This window comes from Diplotaxodon limnothrissa, linkage group LG15, assembly GCF_057381915.1.
Source record: "Diplotaxodon limnothrissa isolate DT_005_m linkage group LG15, D_limnothrissa_male_GT1.1, whole genome shotgun sequence".
NCBI classification, from domain to species: Eukaryota; Metazoa; Chordata; class Actinopteri; order Cichliformes; family Cichlidae; genus Diplotaxodon; species Diplotaxodon limnothrissa.
The window spans coordinates 4,266,703-4,291,736 of record NC_140610.1 but is presented as its reverse complement, the minus strand read 5'-3'; the positions used below and the strand labels follow the sequence as shown (position 1 = coordinate 4,291,736).

The window sequence follows — 25,034 nt, the reverse complement described above, 5'->3', positions numbered from 1 at the left end:
CAACGAGTCTTCAACCTCAGTCTGCGACTGGGGAGAGTGCCCGCCCTATGGAAGACATCCTGCATCGTCCCAGTCCCCAAAAAGAACCGGCCCAATGAGCTGAATGACTTCTGACCGGTGGCACTGACGTCACATCTTATGAAGACTCTAGAGCGGCTCTTCCTCAACCTCCTCCGACCACAGGTACAACATGCCCAGGACCCACTACAGTTTGCATACAAGGCGGGTGTCGGAGTGGAGGATGCCATCCTGTACCTCCTACACAGAGCCCACTCACACCTGGATGGGGGAAAAGGCACGGTCAGGATCCTGTTTCTTGACTTTTCCAGTGCCTTTAATACCATCCGGCCCTGTATGCTTCAAGAAAAACTGAACAGGATGGAGGTGGACCCCTGCCTGGTGGCTTGGATCTCCGACTACCTCACCGACAGACCACAGTACGTCAGGCTGAAGGACATCACGTCTGACACAGTGGTCAGCAGCACAGGAGCACCACAGGGAACTGTGCTGTCCCCTCTTCTCTTCACCCTGTACACCTCTGACTTCTGCTACAACTCTGAATTATGCCACATTCAGAAGTTTGCAGACGACACAGCCATCATGGGGTGTATCTGGGATGATCAGGAAGAGGAGTACAGAAGTCTGGTGAGGAACTTTGTCGCATGGAGTCACACAAACCACCTGCAACTCAACACCTCAAAGACTAAGGAACTGGTTGTGGACTTCGGGAGGTCTAGAGCAGGTCCACTGCCGGTTCAGATAGAGGGGGAGGAGGTGGAGGTGGTCAACAAGTACAAGTACCTCGGGCTGTGGGTGGACAATAAACTGGACTGGTCATGCAACACAGAGCACCTGTATAAAAAAGCCCAAAGCCGACTGTACTTCCTCAGGAGGCTGAGGTCTTTTAACATCTGCAGGAAGCTCCTGAGGATGTTTTACCAGTCGGTGGTTGCTGGAGTACTTTTCTATGCTGTGGTGTGCTGGGGGAGCAGCACAGCAAAGAAGGACTCATCCAGGCTGGAGAAACTGATCAGGAGGGCTAGCTCTGTGGTCGGCATGAAGCTGGACACTCTGGTGACAGTGGCAGAGAAAAGGACATTAAAGAAACTGCTGGACATTATGGACAATGCCAGACATCCTCTGCACACGGCCATAAACAACCAGAAGAGTCTGTTCAGTGACAGGTTGCTTCTCCCAAAGACAAGAACTAACAGACTTAAAAACTCCTTTGTCCCACACGCCATCAGACTGTTTAACTCCTCCCTGGAGGGGAGAGGGAGGGGAAACAGGAGGACAAAGGAGGGGGGAACAACTAAGCTGTAGTGCCTCTTCACCTCACTGTGCAATACCTTTTGTGCAATACTTTTGTAAATAGTCAACGGTGCAATAGACTCAATACTTGAAATGTGCAATTCACTTGTATTTTTATTCCTATTTATTTTATTTATATTGTCTCTGTATTTATTTATTTATATATATATATATATATATATATATATATATATATATATATATATATATATATATATATATATATATAATATTCTGTAACTCTGTAACTTCTGTCGGTGCTGTGCTTTTTTGGAAATCGAATTTCCCAGAGGAACCCACCCGAGGGATTAATAAAGTTCTATCTAATCTAATCTAATCTAAAACATACTAGGCCTAGTTTCATTTTACTGTCCGTCTGACAAAAGCCATGATCAGGAGGCATTTCACATTCACAGTGAGGGATAGCAATTGCACTCTGCTGAAAGTCTTACACGTGCTAAATTGATTAGATTAGATACCAATTAGATACCCTGTGAGTCTGTTAAAGGATTCTGGTTGTCACAGCTGTATGATAATAAGACTTGGCAGAAAGGAATATTAAATTAACCGATGTTTACACTGAGATTCTTTTCCTCCACACAGACACCTTTCTGTATGCCGTTTTCCTTTCACGATTCAACAGCCATTTATTAAACTTAGACCATCTGAATCCCGGTAATCATCTTAATATAAAATATGACATGTGACTGCAGATTCCTGCCACATATTGCTACAGCATTATTTGGTCTGTTCGTGCCGTTGGCTGTGAAATAAAAATGATATGACGCTCTTATAAGGTGTAATAAGACGCAGAAATACAAAAATTGGTCATTTTTGCCATTGCTAGGTAACATGTGGCTATTATATCATTTCTAATTCAGCTTTTGTGAAAATAAAAAGAGACGTTACTGTCATTACAACGGGATGCTTTCGATGGTGTTTTAGGTGCATAAAGGCAAAAAGCAGGTCATTTTAACCTGTTACCAGGTGGCTGCCAGGCAACGGGATAACATAATTTACCATGCACATTTAAAAAAATATTTTACCTTTTTCTTTTAATGACTTTTATTCACTCTTGTTTTGTTTTTTTCCATCTCCCTGATCACTAGAAAACACGCAGAAAATATGGGAAGAGGCTGATTGCCTCCCCTCAAAAGCCTATCAAGAAAAACACTGCATTTAATTGTAGATACCTTGGCTAAATTTCCTTGAACCTCTGGAATTAAAGCTCCAAGATGACACTTCAATCACATTTTGATTGCTTCATTTTCAAGTCTCCTGGTGGTGGTGGTGAGGGAGGTACTGTAGAGAAGTTATGAAAATTGTGTCACTGACCAAATACTTAAAGACCTGACTTCAAAATGGAAATAGCTCAAGGTCTGTGAATATAGCAATTTACACTCCCTTGTCCCTAACAAAGACAAAATGCAGTGATGAATAAAATAAGTGAAAGTAGGGCTGGGCCATATCATACCGTTCACGGTAATACCGGTATGTATGTCTTGAGTGGTGTGGAACTGGTTTAGCTTTTGTCCGTCAGATACACAACAAAGCACTATTTTTGGTAGAGCATACTTGCCCAGAGTAATTGGCGTTTCATGTGAAACATACAATGGTCAACTCGCTGTAAAAAAGTCGATCGAATTTGGATGGAAAAGTCTAATCCATTTTCTTTACTATAGCTTTTTGATCTTTGATTTTTTGATTTTGATATACAAAACTACAACCATTCTGGATCAGGTGCTTTAACTGTAGAGGACATACTTGGAAACAAGCATGCCTAAAAAAACAAAAACAAACTATGGGCCCACATGGACTGCTTATAAGTCAAAACATGGGTAAAATTCCTGATTTCTATAAAAGTATGAACATTAAAATGCGGCTAGTGATTATTAAAAACCGTTATTTCCTCCTTTTTTCTGAAAAGGTGACGTATATGGAGAGAGAAAAGTGCATCTGATCTCCGGGTTTAATGGAGATGTGGTGATTAGCCTAGACGTGATTGTAGGACTAAACTGATGTAATTAAAAACCTTGTCACCACACATTTCTCTTCTTATGATGGTCTAATGTGACTCTGCTTTTAAAGAGTCCCCAGAGATGTGAGCATGGATATGTGAGTTTATATGAAGGAAAGTTAATCTTCACCAAAGAGATTAGCTTCTCTATTGTAGGTGGGGGGGAAAAGGTGTCGGTATCATTACCAATAACCGCTGAAGCCAAAGGATTAAAACCACTCGAGTGAAAATTTGTAAAGCGTGTTTGAACAAAATACTCAATAAGAATTGTAGAAAAAAGTTGTTAGCGTGCTGTCCAAACCAAGCCAAACGTTATGAAAAAAGCAGGATGTTAATAGGAACACTGATAACAGTTCACATCCTATAAAACCGAGTTTAAGTATTGCATGAAGTTCAAAAGACAATTTAGGCCTCATCAACAAATCCATATGTCATTTCAACTAATCAAGCACTAATGCATCATGTTTGTGCAATTGTTCCAGTCAATTACAACTTATCAGGACCGGGCAGAGAGAGGGAATGCACCCCATTAGGCTGCTTGCCGTTTACTAGCTTCTGATGTTTACTGAAACTGACTAATCGACTGCACTATGGTAAAAACAATGAGAGTAAAAGCCCAGGAGGCCTTGTATAATTTTCTGTCTGTAGTACAGACTAAATGCTGGAATGCCGGGCTGCTCTCTAATGTTGGAGAGAGGCAGAGTAAAAAAGGAGAACCCCTTTATCACAGAAAGCACAGCTCTAGATCCACTTTAATTGGAATGGCAGGCAAGCCAGTCCTTTGTGAAAATTCAAACCTGTCTATTACCAACAGAAGCTCAGGAATGACGGAAGATATTCCTAGAAAGAAAACAAAAGGAGTCATTTGAGGTTTAGTCATTTGATAAAGCAGTCCATCAGCAGAAATGTCGCTGTTAATACACTGTATGAAAGCTTTTAGGCTCAACCGAGCTCCACAAAGAACAACAAAAATAATAAAAACAACACTGTGCAAAATGGACACCTACGCACTGGCAGTATTTTCATACTCACCCTTGCCCTAATCTGTCTGTACAACACTAAGCACAGCCTCTGAAAAGGCATTAACCATATATCATAATAGGGAATTGTCAGCGTTATAATACTTTCTGTCTAGCATTCAGAAGCCTACCGCCCTCACTCACTCATTTACTTCCCCCTTTCCCCTCACTCTCTCTCCCCTTTCCTAGCGTCCTTAGGCAACACAGCTTGTCGTCATTGGGCATGCACAGAGACACTGAGCACTGATGCTCAATCATTCTAGTGCAACTCTCCAGGCTCATTTCTTTCAGACAGAAATGTAAGCGGTTTAAAATAATATATATGGTTATCTGCATGGCACAGAAATAAAAAACAGACATTAAAATCCTGTGAAGAGCCTCATCACACAACGCTGTAAATTGTGCACACTTAGCATGTGGCAACAGCAATGCACGGAGATACGTTGGGAGTGGAAAGATCCACATACGCAGAATGAATCTTCAAAGACATTAACTAGTGCAGATAAGCTGACACTGATGTCAGCTCATCTGCACCCCAAAACAATAAATTGAAGCAAGAGGCATCACAGATAATTTTACATTCATTTCACGCTTGGTGCCACAATGATCCAAGAGGCATCTGTGCCCACAAAATGGCAGCTTATGCTCGGGGCTTTGCACGGATTTTATTAGTGACTGCCACGGGGTGTCAGAGTGTGCAGCTCAAGATTGCTTCTGCTTGGTAGCCAAGAAGTGACTTGAGGAGAATCGGTGTCCAGTTCTAATAACTAATAATAACATCATCACCTCAGCTTTAGGCAAGGTGCTTTGTTTTCTGCTGCTGGCCACCAGCATGTTCTCATTTGGACCCTTGAGAAGCTGAGGAAATATTAAATCCACACAACAGGATGATTCATCACCTCTGGTCTGTACCAGATGGCGTTTACAAGGGTTTGCAGCACATGTAATGTAAACTGAAATGTGCAATTTACTATATTTGATCAACAACTATCATGAAGAAATATCTAGATAATTGAATACAAGAATGTATTATGTAACTGCAAAAAACCCCAAAACAAAACCTTATTTTATGACAAGTTTTGGTCCTTAGGGTGTTTAATTCTTCTCATGAGACATTGTTAGGCAGGCAACTGACAGGTCCTAACTTCGTTCAACAAGATAACAACTCCAAATATACAGATAATGATAAAGAACCATATTCAGCGACAAGAAAAGTAAGTACTGCAAGGAATGGCAGATCCCCCGCTGGGAAGAGACAACTGAGACAGCCTAAAACCACAGAAGAAATTAGGCATGTTTGAAGCGAACTATCAAAAGCTGTTCATGTGTGCACCTGAGAACTGGTGCTGTTTTGAATGTCATGGACGCTTACACAAAATAGCCGCTTTTTTTCCCTCCATGTGTATGAAGGTAATGACAAATGAAAGCTACTTGAGGCATTATTTTCAAAAGCATCTAAACTTTAGTCCGAGTGCTTAAACCTTCCCACAGAATTGTGTTCTGGTATTTAAAACTTTGGACTCAACAACACTGTCTCTTTCATTTTCAAGTTCATTTGGCAAACACGGCAGCCTCTTAAACAGGACAAGTGCCATTATTACTTTTTTTCAACTATGAACCATAACATCAAATCAAATAAAGGAACTTATTAAAGTACTTAAGAAAATTTAGCAAATGGAGCAAACTAAATGAGATGATTGGACTGAAATCTAAACTGGCTAATTGTACATCCGTATTCCATTTACCTGAAATGTTAGGTTACATGCAGCACCTGTAGAGCAGAGCTGTATAAAAGCTACAAAGACAACAAACGCTTTGCAGCAGCTGCAGATTCAACATGTCTTTGGCACGCTGACTTCAAGGTAAAACTTAATTTAGTGGGTCCATGTAAATATGAAAGGCACAGATGAGAAAATGAAGTTAACCAAATTCTCTGCCCTTCTATTAACCTATTTCCTTGTGCGCTGCAACCATCACAGCAAATCACAAGCTGCGTGCCTGCTGTCCCTTTGAGCCAAAATTCAGGCCATCCTTTTATGCAGTGACTACTTCAGCCTGAGGTAAAAGGAGTGTTTATTGTGACTTTAAAATACCCCATCAAGGTCTTATGATGGATTGACATTGGCAATGGAGAGAGGATCTGCCTGTTTATTGTGATACCAGGCTTGGGGAGAGGCAAGGCGCAGCAGTGTTCCATCTACATGAATGCAGCCGGGTGGCTGTTGCCTTGGGCGTGCCATTGAGTGACGCGGAGGACACATTATGCAGCATCTGCATCATTACTCTTGTCTTCCACAAACGGTTCAACAGTTGAATAGGACAATCTTCATAAGTAGCAAAAGAAAAGCACTGGTGAACCGTGCCAACAAAACAGACCGAGTTTAGTCTTTGCCAAAGTGAAAATGTAGCCGGCCGCTTGAGACAAAGCAAGAGAGAATAATCAAAAACTGCAGTTCAGTTAAGCAATTAATCAACAGCTGTCTTGTGATGGTCACAGAAAGAAACCTTGCTGATTTAGCTTGTAAAACAGTCATCAGTGAATCAGGAAAACAGGGGGCTAAATTATGAATGAAAGGAAGGCACTCCACATGAACCCAATGCTGGTGGTGATGCACTATGAATGAACCCAGCCTTTGGCCCAGGTAATGGGCCTTGGTTTTTCTCCTGGGAGGGGGTGGCAGGAGAAGGGGGAGGGTGAGAAAAGAAGGGCCAGGAGAGGGGAGCAGAGAAACTATCACAAAGCCACCCATGGATTCTAATGGAAACCCCATCGCCCTTCACATTTCCTTGTGCATTAACAGCAGCAAGGTCTCCCATCTTACTAACCCTGAGAGGGCTGGTAGCAGCAGCAGCTGCCCGCCCACCATCTACATTCTCAACGACTCGGCTTATCTAACCAAACTGCTTTTAACACCTGAATCAGAAATACCGCTAGCCTTTCAAAAAGCCTTCCACGTAACTTTCTCCATGCTTTCAAATAGTGCATTGCATCCCCGCTACCACTCTGTTATATCTGACTGTCATGGGCAATTCTCAGCTTCAGGCAAACAGAAAAGAGGGATGGAAGGAGAGGGAGAGTGGTGGCCCAGATAAAAGCCCTATAGAGCTGCAGATGCCCAAAGAGCTCCAGATAGGCTCTATCCCCGGAAGGTAATGATCGAGGATAACTTTGACCTTCAAGTGTCCTGCCCTTCCACAGAAGAACAGGGGAAAGGTAATAACTCCAGAATGACCTGGCTGAAGTGGGTGCGATTTCAGGAACGATTCTTCAGCTCTGGCATCTCTTCCAGCTGATGTTCCATTCCTTTGTTATGTGGCTTTGTCATATCTCGGCACATAACTGGTTCAATTAGCCTAATAGCTGCCTTGCTGAGGTGCACCAGGTGAGAACTGGCTGCCAATGTCACCAATTAATCACCTGAGTTAGCCTAATTAATTAAGTCTCTGGTGGAGGCTGATAACGACTCTCCCAAGAGCTTTTAAATTGCTGGTTAGTATCTGTGACATTTAGCGTCATAGATAAAGACTGCAGCTAAAGGTAGCACATACAGCTGGCTGTCACCTGTTATCAAAGAAAAAAAAGGTTTGTGCAGATTAATAAATTAGACCCTTCTTTCACTTTGCCACTGATTTGTTTGGATTATTTACAGATTATATTACTTAAAATTTTGCAAATAATTGTTATTAGCAATCAACTTATGACTAAATACACTTGCATAATATCATGTGATGCAATACAACAAGCAGCAATTTGGAGATTATTTAAAATATGAATAATCTGGCTAATATAACATATTTTTGTTTCCACTTCTCCAGTGCTACATTGGAAGAAAAAAAAGGGGGTGGAAACAGGACTGTGTTGGAGTGTGATGTTAAAGTCTTCTACCAAAGCTTCATTAGTTAACCCTGAACTGCTGTTTAGGTGAACATTAATCTGCACATTTCACCTCCACACTATCAAACTGTTACTCTTGGCTTTAACAGAACCTGATGAGTTGCAGTGAGCTTGAGTTCTCAGATGTTTGCCGTTCAAAAAAGATGCCCTCCTCTCTCAAGAGGGCACCATCTCCCTCAGAGAACGCATGGTTTACTCACACAGTAGGGGTTCCTTTAGGTAAACTCTCATGAGAGACAAGCACCACCTAGTGTTGGACTGGTGCACTACACAGGCACACAAAAAGCCACAACAGAGCATTTTAAATAGCTTTTACCACTTCAGTCATTAAATTTGATCATCTCAGATAATTAACCATCATTATGTAATGATGTAGTTTTATAAAGAAGCGAGGGTCTCAAAGTGATCTCTAAATTTTTCATTTTCTGTTGATCTCATGGCTGCAGAAGACCCTTTGGCTAGCATCTCAGTCTTCCCTTACCCTATCCAGGTAAATGCTAGAGAACATCTTTTCAGATTACTTGCATAATCTGCTTACCTTTGATTTGTAAAAAGGTAACAGCCTCATTAGTCTGCCCCCCATCCATTCCCGGCCCTCCCTTCACCTTTAGGCACCTGCCGTTTGCCACAGGTGGGCATGTAATTGCTCTGTGGCGTGGTCATGTTCTGAATGGTTAGAAGAGAGCAGCCTTGCTAATGAGGCTGCTCACTGTGTTGCTTCTGCACTGCTGAGAAATGTATGTGTGTGTGTGAGGAGCCAGGTGTGGGGTGTGTGTGTGTGTGTTGAGAATCACATACATCTGGTATTCTGTTGCAGTACGACACAGCTGCTGGCTGCTGTGTTTGGGAGAGTCAAAAGTTTTGAGTGAATGTGAGTCAAGCAGAAAGGCTCGCAGTATTTGGGGAGAATCTGAGTTTTTTCTGCATTTGCTTGACACTACAAGGCAAGCGTGTGCATGATCAGCCTGTTGAGCTCATCTTCCACCCCCGTTGTGGGTATGTGTGTGGTCTAAAAGATTGCATAAATACTCACTAGTGGTGCAATGTTTCTCAGTGGCATCACCCTGAGTGCTGCTCCTGGGTTGCTCCTCTCCCGCACTGTGGTGCTTCCTGGTTGCACCAGCACCCGGAACCGCTGACAGCTGAGCCGGCGTCAGAAGGTCTGCGGTGCCCACAGAGGATCAGTTACCGACAATGGACAATACTCTTTGTGCTTTGTGTGCGTGTGCAGTTCGGTGTGTGTAAACACGAAAAGCACTTCTGAAACACGCTGCTGGCAGTATATTATGTCAGCGTGTATGTGAGAATAAAACACCAAAAGGCTATGAAGGTACGTTGGCAGACATTGATAAAAATGTGATGTGACACACAAAGATGACCAAAGGGTTGTGATATGCCGAGTGAAGTACAACTGTGTGTCATTCAGCACAGACATTAATATTAAAACTACAAAGATATAATTTGCAATGGTTATGTTTCACTCGGAGCTCGAGTATGACAGGAATAAAAAACAGAACTGGAAGCGTAGAGACATGCAAGCCCCTGAAAATGAGACATTTCAACTCTAACATCCGGCGATATTTATGTTTTTAGCCAAATTTATCACAACTCCTTTCATCTTGTCACGGGGGAGGAACCCCCACCCACCCCCGGACGCACTGTGGGTTTTGAACGCCGCTGCAGCTGGACATCATGCAGTGCTGGGCTAATTGATAGCTTTATAGCAGGACCTTGACTGGAAGATTAAATATTTACACTGCTGTATTCCTCCTCTCAGGCAATTGACTTCTGCTCCTGCAATATTCATTTAGCATCCTGTGCTTTTAGTTGCTAAAAGAGGAAATCAAAAGAAACAGGGTGACTTCTGAAAATTGGCTTTTTTTGCTTGACAAAAAAACTGTCAGGCCTCTGTGGCTGATGTCAATAAGACCTCTGTGCATACTTCAGATTATATTTTATATGAGAAATTTGGTCTTCTTGTGCAGTTCCCTGGCAGTCGCATCACTTTGAGAGGCGAAGATGGAAGATAACCTCAGCTTCAAGAGCAGTTTTGTGTCCATTTCTAGAAAAAGTCAGTGCAAGGACTGAACACATCCTGTTTTTTCTGTCGGCATATGCCCACACAGATATGATTTGTAGCCCAATCTGGTCATGGCTTACATTACTAAGAGGAATGTAACAAGTGTGCTGTGCTCTTTGTACAAAATGTTGTTAATTAATGTTAACTCCCACGTGGGCATGTAAAGCAATCGGAATATTTAAACAAGATTATACAGATTTGTGCTCAGTATTTGACAGCATACATAAAACACATCATATTACTGCGTTGCCTGTGTGCTTCTATGTGCATAAGCCTAATTTAGATTTACCCTCCGTCCACCCAGCACTGCTTGGGGCTGTTTGGTGAGTGTACAAATATGGAGCGTCAGGCAGACAGCTAGCACAGAAGGTACTGTCTGAAACACTGGAGCCTGAGGCGCCACTCCTTTTTGTGCTACATACTCTGCACTAAAAACTGACTGCTCCATCAAGTACTGCTGGGCTACCCTACAGATTTTCTTCCTAAAAGCAAATTTCTATTCTCTGAAAGAATCTATCAAAGACTTTCCAGATGAGAGGGGGAGGGGGGGAGCAGACAGGCTGGGAACCACACAGCTAACATTAACTGGCTTGAGTTCATTATTGAGCTCAGCCTGAATATTCTCCCAAAATATTTAGATATTTAGATAAACAAACTGTACTTTTAAGTGTCATCATTAGTCAGCTGAAACAACAATATAATGAAACGCAGCAAAACACTCCTAACAAAATACTGGAGTAAGAGTTATTAAAATGATCACATTGGAAAAACTCTTCTTTTTCTTTTTATAAGCAGCTAATTTAGGATGTTTGGATCTGCAGCAACCCCCCACCCCGACTCCCCCTTCTCCATTTAAATGAAGTTCTTACCCCTCTTCCTGCGCGCCTCCTTAATCTCTTCACACATGCGATCAAACTCAGGGTCCAGCTCAGCAGCGAATATGGCATGGGCTGTGTCCTTTAAACTGCACGCTCTGTGCCTGATCACCTTGTCTGAGAAGGGAGGAGACGACAAAACAACACAAATGAAGAAACACACAAACCACAGCTTTCTGTATAGGGCTGCATTCATGCCATATGTTCAGAGACATGCTGAGAACATAGTGCAGACATCTACCCAAATCTCTGGTATGGCATTTTAAATATTCATTTGCCTCCCATCATGAAAGCATGCTCTCCATACCCTAACGAGCAGGCAAAGCAAAGAGTCAATAGAAAGCTTAACCCATTCCACTGTATCTGTGAGAAAGGGGAGTGTAGAATTTTCTCACAGTACCAACGAAAGGATAGAGCTGGCTTTAGTGAGAAATGTTAGTGGGCAGAACTGCAGACATGAAAGCAGGAATGCCACTACTTCAAACATTTAAGACAAAGTTGGGTGCATTATATGCACACACAACCATGTATATTGCACATACAAAGAGAAATATTTTTAAAATGCACACTCATTATCTCTCACAGTCCTTACACCTTTATAACTTCCAGGCCTTGTTCCCTTTAGATGTGTCACAGCATCATTAAATCCTCCTTTCCCCCTGCTTCTGCATCCATGGAGGGAAAATAAAGGCAGAGCTGCAGAGGCAGGCTAAAAGCATAGTCTCTGTAAACAGGCCGTCTCTCATTACAGCAGGCAGTGGGAGAAGAGTTCAGGCATAGAGGTCACAATCTACCAGCTTCCCTTGTCTAATTGGAGGATTGCTGCTTAATTGCAATGGAGGCAATTTGGGTGCATGTGTGTGTGTTTTTCTACTGACAGAGCACGTCTCACAGTATGCTCATGCACGTGCATTATAAGGGGAAAAAATGCACGTGCATGAGCCCAAATGTCAAAGGCCAGGTGGGATGCCAAGAGCTCATCTGCAACTTCATGGACTAACCTCCCCATCTAAAACTGGCAGGGACGGACTGACATGCAACTCTGTTGCTTTAGTGCTCCTTTATAGTTAAAGGGTTGTTATTGCCATTTCCCCCAATCAGCTAAAGAGTATTTCTAACCCTGAGTCGTACTGTGGAGCACAGAGATATCCCAATTTTTAAACAAATTATTTAGCCAGGTGGGGAGGTATAAAGCAAGCAAACCAACATGACTGGACGTGGAGGACTTTACGCTAAATTCAGTGTGAAGGACAAGGAGAAACCGACCACAGAGGGATAATGAGGTTCTTTCCCAAGCACTAGGAGAGCTGGTGGAGAACTTCCCAAGCAGCATAATTGTGCAGGGTCTGGGCCATATTCCCTGGACCAAGCACAGGGTGAGCAGACAAGATGCTTCGTTAGTCTTCTTTATTAAATTGCCTAATTGCAATTTTTTTTCCCTTTAGTGTATCATTTGTAGGCCCTTCATTCCAACAAATGACCCAGGACCTCGGCTGCAAAGACAGAGATATGATTTATTCCTTTGGGCAGAGAATTGCTTCCCATTAGTATCGGGCAGCTATATTCTAGCAAGGGTGCCGAGGCAGCTAAACACACAAGGCAAGAATTAAAACAGCAATTTTAAGTGAATGTTTTAACGCAGGCCTGCCACATGCTGCCTTCAGTAAACATTATATCAGATTTGAATCATTTGGTGCAACAATAATATAATTATATAATAATATATTATATTAATGCTAACTGCTATATTATATTAATTGTAAATTCTGCATAAAACACATCACCTTGAGGAGGCTGTGTTGTGGTTGTGAACTGAACTTAAATGAACCTATTCACCCCAGAACATTTCCTGTCATGCAAAATTCAGACATATGTGTAAGGTATAGAAAATGAAATATATTTCTGTTTACAAGTGTTTCCCACCAATCCTTATAAAGCCCATTCTAAGCCTGGAAAATGTGCTGAGATGAAGTGTGGATGGGGTAAAATTCAGTTCAAACTGCAAGAAAGGAGACAAATTAAATTTTAATGCATATGCAGCCTTCCACAGCTACAGAGCATGAAGTACACTGTGGAAATGCTATTTTCAGTGGGGGCCGTATGTACTGCATTTGAATTTCCAAGTTAGAGAAAACCATATTTAAGCAATTTTACCGCCTGGAAGCTCTCCTTTTAAGTCATTAAGTATTACATCTAATTACTTTTTACTCACCAGTGGTGGTCTAATGGAACACAGCCATGACTAGAGATACACAGGCTCATATTTATTTGGATATGTTGATATAACATCAAAGGAAATTGGACACTGGGAGTTTTCTATAGATATTGTGCCAGTTTTAGGGACGATATCACAAATAAGCTGGGGATTAAATAATTATACAACTTTTGGGGAAATTTTCTAATTTGCTTCACTACCAAGGGGTGTATAGAAAGCTTGATATCAAAATAAGATCTGAGTTAATTATGAGATAGAACAGATATACTCAGCCTACCTTGGTAATACAAGACTATTTATGAGTTTTTTTTGTTTGTTAATTTTTTATTTTACATTTGTGACAGCCTGCTGGTGAGATTGTATTTATGTACGTGGATTCATAATCAAGCCCAACTACTTCTCACCTCCAGGGTCCTTGTCGGGATTGTATTCTAAAGCATTACTGCAGATGAGGTCAATGTCCACCAAGAAGTCCTTGGCTGTCAAGTACTGGTGGGTGTCAATCTTTGTCATGACAGTGGATAGGTCCATGGGCTGCCTAATCACCTCCAGGTAGTCTGACACCTGAAACATAAACACTGAGTTTGTGATCTCATTCACAGTTTGACAAAGCTGGCGTCAGTCCCTCCACAAATCAATTCCACTCTACCTCTTCAATGTCAACTGGCTTGCTGAAGATGTTAAAACGTTTGTCAGTGGCCAGGCGCTTGGTCACGTCCCTGAGAAAGAGCCTGAGCTCCCGTAATGTGTTCTCCTCCTGTTCAGCCAGGCGACGCTGTTCCTCTGCTGAAAGGACTCTCGGGCCTGGAGCCTCCGCCACTGGCAGAACCTCTTCACACTTATCTGTTTGAGGAGGAAAAGCAAGAAAAGTGCATAAAGTATATAAAGTTTTCACACTGCTTCCATCCATCCAGCAAGACAAAAAAAAAAAAATCTAACACATTTAAGAACTGTGAGCGTCTATAGCTTAGCAACAAAGCACCAAAGATTTGGCTCAACTATCAGCACAAGTAAAGCTGCTAAACAAAATCTTTTGGTTTAAAGTCAGACACCAGTCATTATTGACCTTTTCCTTTTAGCACCATTGCAAACAACAAACAAACTTAGTCCAGTGAAGAAGAACATGTAAGGATACGCTGAGACAAAATAACTGTCTGACCAATGCCAATTTTTTTAATTAGGTGTTACCTTTTCCTGCTTCTTACTGATTTTATGCCATCAAAACAAAGAAATTGTTGGGGGGGGAAAATAAATAAATAAATAACAGTTTCATAGCTCATTGGAGTTGTCTATCCTTATCATACCCTCTTTGGACATTTAAACAGTAAAACAATTATTGTTCCAAAGAAAAACAGTAATAAATGTCAAAAGCAGTGAAGGTGCATCCCTAGATTAAAGATTAATTAAGCTAACGAAATAAAACTCCCCTGGTTTTGAAATACACCTAGGAACAGCCTCTGGCCAGTGGCGAAGCGATAAAGCAAAGCCAGCAGATCTTCACCCTTCGTCTCTAGAGGTGCCCATACTTGCCCAAGGCATGAGCCGATATCGTTAGGAGGGCTATACAGCACCTAAGGGCGCTTCACTCAGCAGCAGCAATCCAACTCCTGATTCTAATTATGGTTAATCGCGGCCGGGCCCTCTCACAGCAATTCCTCTCTGTGCTTTTCTGCTGGCCTCTCTGCAGGAAATCAGACTGCTGTCTTAGAGAGGCAGGAGCCCCTGAAGAGCACAGAGCGAGTACAGCAGGGGACCCTCCTGGTTTGCATCAATGAGGAATCGAAAGATGAATGCTGGACACCATTTCCATTTGAAAGCCCGGGTGGACAGCATTCTCATATTGAACTGGAACAGTAGACTTTGGGAACACTGAGATTGAGCAGTAGGGAAATAGCAGGGGGTAATTGTACTGGTGGATGGGGATGTGATTGAGGGGTGCTGTGGCCTGATTTTGATGTGGCTGAGAAATAGAAATGTCCAGGATTCACAGGTTTCACACTGGGCCAATCTTACACTTCTGTGTGCACCACGCTAATTACCTTAACATCTGTACATATTTTTGCCGAGGTGAAATTAAACCAATTCTGAACACGTCAAACAAAGCTTTGATCTGAGAATATGAATTAGGGACACACGTACACAAACGCGCACACACAAGGACCGTTTTTAACATACCGATCAAATAACATTTGCTCCTCCAGTCTACATTTAATCCAAAATAAAAGGAGAGTTGAAATACGAAACCAGAGCTAGAGAGGGAATAATACAAGCAGTCAACACCAGCCAACACTGCCCTCTAGCACTGACAGAAGAAATGAGTCATTATGCTATTTACTTATGTATGCATAAATAGATACCTGCATTCCTGAGGCGTGGTGGAGGCCTGGCTGCTTGAACCAACAGGAGGTCAGAGAAGAAGTGCCGTATTTCCTCTTCTCCCGGAGGGGACAGTGCAACTACTTCCCCATAGGTCCTCTGGAATATACTTCTCACCTGTATTTAACAAAAAAGAAAAGAAAAAGGAGTTTTTAAAAAAGGGAAAAAAGAAATAAGGGTGTTTCTGAAAAAGACTCACCAACAGAACATGTCAAACCTTGTTGCCACGCCGGTATACTTAGTATGTTTATTCTAAGGTGCCCTTTTTCATTGAGCACTATAAGGCAGTTGTTTCATTCATTTTTGTTCCAAGTAGAATTCATGAGATGTGAAAATATTCCACTTTGAGCCAATTTAATTTCAGTTTGATACCAGGGGCACAAACTAACTGCTTCCACTGAAGTTTGTTATGTACACTTTTGTTAACACAGAAGCCAATGATAAATAATAATTATGACATTGACGCGAGTCCTCTTTTCATCTGTCGCTACATTAAACTAATGCACAAAATAGCACAGCAGAAACCAAGCACAGGACTTAATGAACGTGGAAAATATTTAAGTCCAAATTGCAAACCAAAGCGGTAAAAAGAAAACGGGACTCGTTATTTCTAATAGAACCCAATTGATAAACAGCCCACTGTCCAAGGTTTGCAGACAATGCATCGCCTTAAACACGCGGCAGATTTCTTGTGGGGAAATTCTTATATTATAAAAGCAACAACTTTCCCATCTGTAGGAATAATAAAGGTTATCTTAACTGTCAAAAACTGCAAATCAGAGTGGGTAACAATGGGTTAATAAACACTAATGCTATTAAAAGGTGTTTGATAAATTCTCAACCACAACTCTACTAAATATAATGCATGTATGAAGTATTACAGATGTCCTCAGTGAATGTGCACAGCTAAGCAGTGTTTTGAAAAAAAGAAAAACAAATAGCACTGTGGTGGATTTTAATGGATAAAAACTGTTCATATTGGATTGAATTAAATTCAACTGAAGTCAATTTTCTTAACCCTTGGTAAAACCTCAAAATCCCATCCTTTCGTGAACCTCGGGACCAAAAATGGTCCCGCCCCAAAAGTGCTCTAAAAATGTTATATATCAATATTTTTTTCTACTTTAAATTAGTCAATCTTTTAAAACTACTTCTGCTTAAAATATCCATGTCAAGTTTTAATTATATTTTCATTGTTTTAACCCTTTAAATCCCAGTTTTATTACATGAGCGCCCTGTTTTTTTAGCCCCAAAAAACAAAAAAACTAAATATTTTCCAAAAAAAACATTTGAAGTAATATTTGTTTGTTATTATAATTAGGCCTTTAGATGGACTAAAGATTGGCACCAACAGTCATTTCGATCGCCTTTTATTTTTTTTTCCAGGAGCGCATTTCATAAAATGCACACTATCGACCACGCCCAAAAAGTGCTATAAAAAATTTATATATTAATATTTTATTCCACTTTAAATTAGCCAATCTTTTAGACCTACTTCTCCTTGAAATATTCATGTCAAGTTTTAATTACATTTCGCGGATTTTAACCCTTTATATCCCGGTTTCGTCACATGAGCGCACTGCTTTTTTTGCCCCAAAAACATAAAACATAAAACATAAAATATTTTCCAAAAAAAACATTTGAAGTAATATTTTATTGTTATTATAATTAGGCCTTTAGATGGACAAAAGATTGGCACGAACATTAATTTCGATCCGGTTTTAATTTTTTTTCCAGAAGCCAAAAATGTCCCCAGGCGGCGCTGCTGCTCCTGCTCCCCCGGGGAGGAGTGCCTCTGCCGCGGGTGTGTTTCGCGCAGCGCCGGAGCATATGGTTCGGTTCCCGTGTCTGCAGCACACACTTCCGCTACCACGTGAAAACAAATACGTCATTTCCTGTTGATTAAAAAAAAAAAAAAATCAAACGAACCTAAGGGTAGAAAATGGTCCGGAACGAGCAGCGGGCCAAGCTGCTGCTGTACGCGGGAAATTAGTCTGCCTTTTCCGGGTATCTGTCTCGAGCAGGCCGCTGGAGAACATGTGTATGTTCCAGCAGGCGTCACATGTGGAGCAAGGGCGCCACCCGGTGGACAAATAAAAAAATTACAACTCTAAGGCCTGTAGTCCAAAACGAAACCTAAGCCGGAAACCTGACGATCGATTTGACCGTAATTTTTCTGGCGTGAAAAATAGCGTTTATAATGGGTTTCAATGGGGCACAAATCGGCCACGAGGTTCGATAGTGGATGTATGCCTTTTATTCAGCCATTTAAGCTCATTTAAAAAACTCAGACTGAAATTTTAAAATAAAATGGGAAAAAAATACATGTTTGAAAATTTGGCTATACTCCATTAAACACAGTGGAAATGGCGTGGAATTAAAAAACGGAAAGGCCACGAAATGGTCCCAGGTTCTACAGAGGAAAACAACAGATATGGAAAAACTGTGCTGAACATGAGACCCTGTAGTGGATGAGTTACATGGTCTGATTTGATGCGTTTTCTTTTAATGGTTGCTTGTTTGTATTTTTTCCTCTCAGCCTGCAGGATTCAATAACAATGTTTCAATGACTCTAAATTTGGTCTGCCTGTAAGTTCTGATGTTTCAACCTGTATAATTCAGAAGGACTGACTAAACTGTAAGTATTTAAAAATAAATAAATAAATAAAAATTAAAAAAAGCACAATAACCTCATTCCCTGATAGCCAAATGTTTAACCTGAAGCAGAACTTTTTATTATCACATACAATGCACGCTTGGAGTCAAAAGACCTCAAGTGAGAGCATCATTATAATTCCTATTATTAATTCATTTTATTTGAAAAGGGACCATGGACAATATTAACAATATTAACATAAATGTCGAGTTAGCTTGGGCTCATTTGCATCTGTAGTCCCTCTGCAGCAGGTCATACGCAGAAGATCATATAACCTGCCAATGTGTACATTTACATGGATGCAGTATCCTAAGTTAGTTCTGTGATGGAGCTGAACACCAGTTCCAACAGGATGCCCCGCTGCTGACGAAGCGCCGACTTTACTCTTTATAATTCCCCCGCTATTTGTCATTCACATCGATCCTCACCCTTAGCTGTGGCATGTTTGCTCGCTCTGCACCGCTATCTGGTGTCTTTCTTTCACACACTCTCTGAATTGCTTGCTCTCCCCTCAGAAGAGGTTAAAAAAGGAGAAACTGAGTAAAAACAGTAGGAGAGCCAGAAAGAGATTGTGCAGGTAGCACACAGCAGGTAATGATTCACAGTATTTTTATTATGATAAAGGCTGCAGGTGTATTAACACCAGGAGAGAGAGCAGTAATGTGTAGACAGATGAATGTTTAAAAAGGAAGGGAGGGTGGAAAGTATAAAGGGAATGCCTACTGGCTAGAGAGACTGTAAAATAAAAGTGGACACCTATTCTTTATAGACTCAGATTAGGGTTGTTAAGATTTTGAGCTGGTTTACACAACAACTTTCAAAGTTTGTAGCTAGAAATCAATGTTTGCAAACCTATAAATTGAATCACATGAAAAGTTTGTGTATGCGTACAAGAGACACGTAGGTTTCCATTATCACCGTTCTTTCACTTCATGGTTATAGAGCCACTTATCTCCATCTCCAATGCTTTAAAGGCTTTATTTAGTAAAATCACATTCATGTTGGCTAACCTGAATCAAATTCCCAAGTCCCTACCTACTACACGGCATCTAGGGAATAAAAGTGAGAAATCTGCAAGAGTAATGGATAACTGGAACACTGAAGCCCAGATGGTGATAACATGGACCGTGAATGTGTCGCATCAGCAGGAGCTTTTCATTCACTGGACTGCATTCTGAATCTCACATATGAACTCTCTCTCAAGCTTGGTATGAGTTTTCTGTAGTTACTGAAAGAGCAAGAGAGCGAGGAGCTCACACATCCTGAAGGAGCTCCGAGAAGAATCAAGGCTCCTTTGCTCTGAAACGAGTCAGTAGAGGTAGCGGCACAAATAACTGGAAGGACATGCCAAAGGGATTACATTTTAGCCATCACCAAAAAGGGCTGGACGACATGGATGAGAGAGAGGTTCTGCTGGCTTACTTTATTTAGCCTGCTGCCACTGTGACCCAGTCCCAGAAAAGCAGAAGAAAATAGATGAATATGAAGTGACAATTCATTCTGCCAGTGCACACACTGTTGTGCTTTGATAAGTGAAGATTTAGCATGAACTGAGGAACAATGGTCAGTGATGATTTTGCTTTTGGAGACATAAATAGTGCATGACACAAAAGAGCCAGTGTGCATTTAGAAACCATTGAAGAGGTCAGTGTCAGATATCTGAAACCCTCTTTCCAAGGTGATGCATCAGTTGTGCAAATGTGAAGCAGCAGGCGAGATTTGCTGTTCACTTTCAATGTCTTATCAGTAACTGTGCTATTGCGGCGTATCGCCCAACACTGGCCTTTACAGCCCAACCTCAAGCGTGAACAGCAAAACAGCAAAACCGCTGCAACTCAAGTCTGGCTGAAGGACGCACTGTAGAAACATCACTACGCCTCATCATCCATCTCACAGGACATAAGTGTTACTACACTGTATTTATTGCTCCTTGGCACTGCAACCAGATTACCAATGCATTATTAATCATGCTTTTATGGTCAATCAGCAGTGGATAGAATTCACACTCTACAGGCTGTTGATACAGTTATTGTGCACTTGAACAGTATAGCAATGCATCAAAGACACAGCAAAAGGTGTTACAACTAGATAGATAGCAAAGATACTGAGGGATGCCACCATCCCTCCACACTCTTTGTGTTGAACCTGGAGCAAATTTTCCTTCTACTTTTATAGAAAAGGGAGTCAATCTTAGCAGGCTGAACGACTGTTAGGGGAGGGAGGGAAATTATGTAGTTGGACCCAAGCCTGCAGTGTCAGTTTTGGCTGGGGAGGGATCCTAGCCATTCCCTGCTGAGGCTTGGAGCTGAGACAGCAGCTGTCACTGTGTTCTCCGTGCCAGAGAGAGAAACAACACTCTCAGAGATGGCCAAATCACTTAAAGCGCCATAGATTGCGGCATGTCCGTGCCTAAAAATGATTGATAAAGCAAACAAATCCAGCAAATAGGTCTAATTAGTAGATGAAACAAGCTTTTAAATAGCCTGAACAATACTCCCAATCAGTGGAACCAACTCATGTACTCGTTATGTTCCCATTGCAGGATTTAAAAGAAAGGCTGTAGATATAAGTAGTGCAACAGAAACTATTTCTAGCAGCAGCAGGAATGACTGAGTTTTTATACCATTAGCTTCAAATAGTTACTTTCTGATTTCTGAGGCCAGGTTTGAGAACAACACAAACCCAAGGCAGGTCTGGGAGGGCATCAGGGCTATCACGGACTACAAAAGAAGAACACCATCACCCTCAGCCGACAGTTCTACTCTGGCTGAGGATCTAAATCTCTTTTATGCCCGTTTTGACAGGGAGAACACCGACCCTGTCCTGTCCCCTCTCCCCTCAACCGACCCTGCTCCGGTCCTGAGCACTCATGAGCTGAGGCGTGTGTTCCGGAGCATTAACACCAGGAAGGCGGCCGGGCCGGATGGAGTGCTGGGCCGGGTGCTAAAAGACTGTGCTGCGGACCTGGCGGACGTCTTCACCTCTATATATAACACCTCGTTGTCCTGTTCACTGGTACCATCATGTTTCAAAGCAGCAACCATCGTTCCCATCCCAAAACAGTCAAATGTCACATGTCTGAACGATTTCAGACCTGTGGCACTCACCCCCATTCCCGCCAAATGCCTGGAGAGACTGGTCATTAAACACATCAGAGCTGCTTTTCCACCATCCCTGGACTCGCACCAGTTTGCATACAGGGAGAACCGGTCAACCAAGGATGCGATCGCCACAGTGCTGCACACATTACTGAAGCACTTGGAACACAGGAACACCTATGCACGGCTCCTCTTTGTAGACTACAGCTCGGCTTTTAATACCATCCGGCCATACAAACTCTGTCCCAAACTCCACCAACTGGGACTTAACTCTTCTCTGTGCAACTGGATTGTGGACTTCCTCACTAACCGTAGACAGAGTGTCATCTTCCCCCTCCTGCCCCCCCCCCCCCTCTTTCTTAAATAGATAACTATCATATCTGATATCATATCTCACAGTACAATAATATTGAATGGGTTGCATTGTTGTATTTTGTCATGTTTCTCAGGTCTTTGTCTGAATTTCTACGAACATTATTGCTAAGGATTGTCTTATTGCATTGGAGTCACACTGGGTTAAATATGTACACTTGGGTTTTAAGGGGTATTTATTATTTTCTTCTTTTTTTTGGGTTGTATGGAAGCCCCAAACGCAATTTCATTGTTCTTGACAATGACAATAAATAAATAAATACTAAATACTTACATTTTGTCTGGCTTTAACCACCATTTAGGGTCATCTCAGGGCAGTCTGAAAACTATTAGAAACTTAAAACCTGCTTATCATAAATAATCTTTCAGTCAATTTATGTCACTGATTACACCATAACATGGATTTAGTCATGTGTGCTAAAACACACCTACAAACTAAAGCTTATCTTAAGTGCTTAGTGGAAATGTCACTTCCAGTGTAGCATATTTCAAGGAAATCAATCTTCACATCATTTAAAGAAAAGTCAATCCATTAAGGTTGCTACAGCTGAGAATGAGGGCTCATTTAATTTCCAGCAGTGAAAATGTCAGTGGTCAACACTGTCAAGCTATGAAGTATTTTCTCAGAGTAAATAAAGCCACAAGTGTTAAGCAACAATATTCATCTGTCTGTCAACCATTAATCATCACACATATAGTCTAAATGTTCATTTACAGTCAGAAAACAGTGCAGACTGGGGCACAGTGTGGGGTACAAAGCTTGATTATTTGGTTTTTCAGACTGCTCTAAACTGCAGCATTTTTCCTTGAATGTTTGGGTGGGAGTAAGGACTCCCTGTTGGCTTTTTGCTATTTTTTTCCCTCATCAGTCATTGGTTAGCGAAGTCTGTGTCATCAGCAACAGAACTTCAAGCGTTGTTGTCAGTGCTGCCAGATTTAGATCCGGTCCGTTTTTTGTTTTAGCTTCAGCCAACAGAATCAATTGATAGGCTTATCAGCTTTGCATTTTTCTACAGAGAATATCCAATATATAGCAATTATTTTAATTTTGTTTTATTAAAAAAAAAATTCCTACATGCCCCTCACTATGGGACAAACCTATATCCAATATAAACAAGCACAATAAATGAAGTTCTAAAATTAAAAAATAATGACATTTAAAATGTTTTGATTTTAAATGAACCAGTCTTTCATTCTTTGCAGGCTCTGTTGCCTTCATTTTATCAACAATGTTTATTTTCTTTTGCTTTTTATTTTTCATATCTCTGGTTGAACAAGGTAACCCAAAAAAGACAAGCCTGATGAGGGGGTGGGGAGGTGGGGAGACTGGGTTACCGTGGGAGGGGGGATTGTTACGATAGTGATTATGACTGATGATTAGGGTTTCAGTGTTTCCCCTCAGCTGACTGCTCTGAAGGGTTGGGTGAGGTGTGGCGGTCAGCGGGTGACAAAGCAAAAGTAGATAAAAACTGTGGGAGCAGATGACATTTACTGTGACACACTGTTTGCACTAGCATTACAGCTTAGCAAAGGAAAAAAAAACCCTTCAAATCATGCTTTAACCTCCAACACCACATAAAAAGGACACTGGGTTAACAATCTTCTCTTTCATATAATGAAAGAAAAAAAAAAGGTTGCAAGCCTTCAGGAAAATCTCAAAATGTCAGCTCAGGTGTTCGTGTGTGCGTTCCTACCTCATCTGACAGCTTTGAGTAGTGAGTTTCAGCTGTGGCGAGGACAAGGACAGGGCTGAAAGAGGGCACATCCTGCAGCAGGGTGAGGAAGGTGCTCTTCACAGTATCACTTACTGTGTCCCACCACTCTGAGATATGTGGCATGTATACTACACTGGGCACGCTCCGGCGGGCCTCGCGGAATACCTACAGGGAAAATGGTCAAGCAAACAATGTTTTCTAAAACTGAAGAAATGGAAATAAAGATTGTGGAAGCCAGCAGATTGCCTACTGTCTCCAAATTTTGTTCTCACAGTAAAACAACTTCAGTTAAATAAATACATGTCTGCACCTTCTCAGTGCATCGGTATGCGTTTGCGCTTTACCTGAGCACAGGACTCCTCTGGCGTCTTGGCGCTAACGGAGTAGAGAGTGGGCAAGTCCAGGCGGTGTACTGGTAGCTTGTCCAGGTGGTGCAGCAAGGCAGGGGCCAAGTGGGAGCTCTGTCCTGAGCCCGGGGCCCCTGCCAGGAGCAGACGAGGCCTGTATGCTGTGGGCTGTTGGAGGGCAGAGCTAGAGGCAGATGGGAGTTCACAGTTAGTGTATCATCTATCACTATATGAGTGCAGTACAACAGTCCTCCAGTCATTTAAAAAGCCTCGTCACAGCAGAAGCCCCATTGTTCTCTTTTTACTTTTGTGCACTCACTGTAAAAGCTACAGCTTAGTCCGAGTCTGTAAGAGTTGCTTTTAATTGCAATGAATCTTTGGCATTTGGTGTAAAAGCAATCCCACACACAAGTGATGCAGAAAAATAAGCCACACGTGAAGAAGAGTGGTCAGAGGAAAAACAACAGGAATTCAGTATGGTTTTGCAAACACCCAGCTGTGAACACATTACTTGTGCACATGTGCACGCACAAGGCAACATGCCCGCTTGCAGCAGCTTATTGTTGTTTTCAAGGTTTGTGTGGGAGCACAATCTTAGTAATCCTGCTCTGCATTTTACTTGATGGCTTTTTTGAAGGCAAAAATGACTGGGACTCCTCCCTTATCTCAGAGTTACATGAGTTCTACTTCTGCAGTAATTGTTATCTGTACTCAACCTCGAGGAGACATGTTTTTGAAACAGAGTTCTGACAAAATCTGTCCTACTGCAGCACAGCTGTTTGATAACAACGCCAATAAGCCACTTAAGCATGGCTTTGCCTGCATTCAATCCAGTAGGTGCCATTAATCTACAAATCTAGACATGCCTTCAGGGGCTTTTCCTATGTGCATCTAACACACAGTGCGAGCAAATTTTATACAGCTTGAAAGCAAGAAGCTTGATAAGTGCTTAATGTGTTTATCAAATAGTTCAAGTTAACGGAAAGTCAAAGGCCAAGTACTTGATCGGTTTATTTCCTTTGCCCGTCTACATTTCTAAATAGAAGGTGCAATAGCAA

The 25,034-nt window shown here is 41.7% G+C and overlaps 1 protein-coding gene across 1 annotated transcript in view; it reads right to left on the bottom strand.

Annotated features, from left to right (window-relative positions):
* The window catches only part of atad2b (ATPase family AAA domain containing 2B), a 68,650-nt gene that overhangs the window by 33,003 nt on the left and 10,613 nt on the right, over positions 1 to 25,034 (bottom strand). The window contains exons 18-24 of the mRNA XM_085373587.1: positions 23,974 to 24,160; positions 23,609 to 23,794; positions 15,770 to 15,905; positions 14,062 to 14,255; positions 13,817 to 13,976; positions 11,192 to 11,314; positions 9,276 to 9,404 (exon numbers count right to left, since the gene is read on the bottom strand). Of these exons, the coding sequence (XP_085229713.1) occupies positions 9,276 to 9,404; positions 11,192 to 11,314; positions 13,817 to 13,976; positions 14,062 to 14,255; positions 15,770 to 15,905; positions 23,609 to 23,794; positions 23,974 to 24,160 (1,115 nt within the window). The remainder of the gene's footprint in view (positions 1 to 9,275; positions 9,405 to 11,191; positions 11,315 to 13,816; positions 13,977 to 14,061; positions 14,256 to 15,769; positions 15,906 to 23,608; positions 23,795 to 23,973; positions 24,161 to 25,034) is intronic.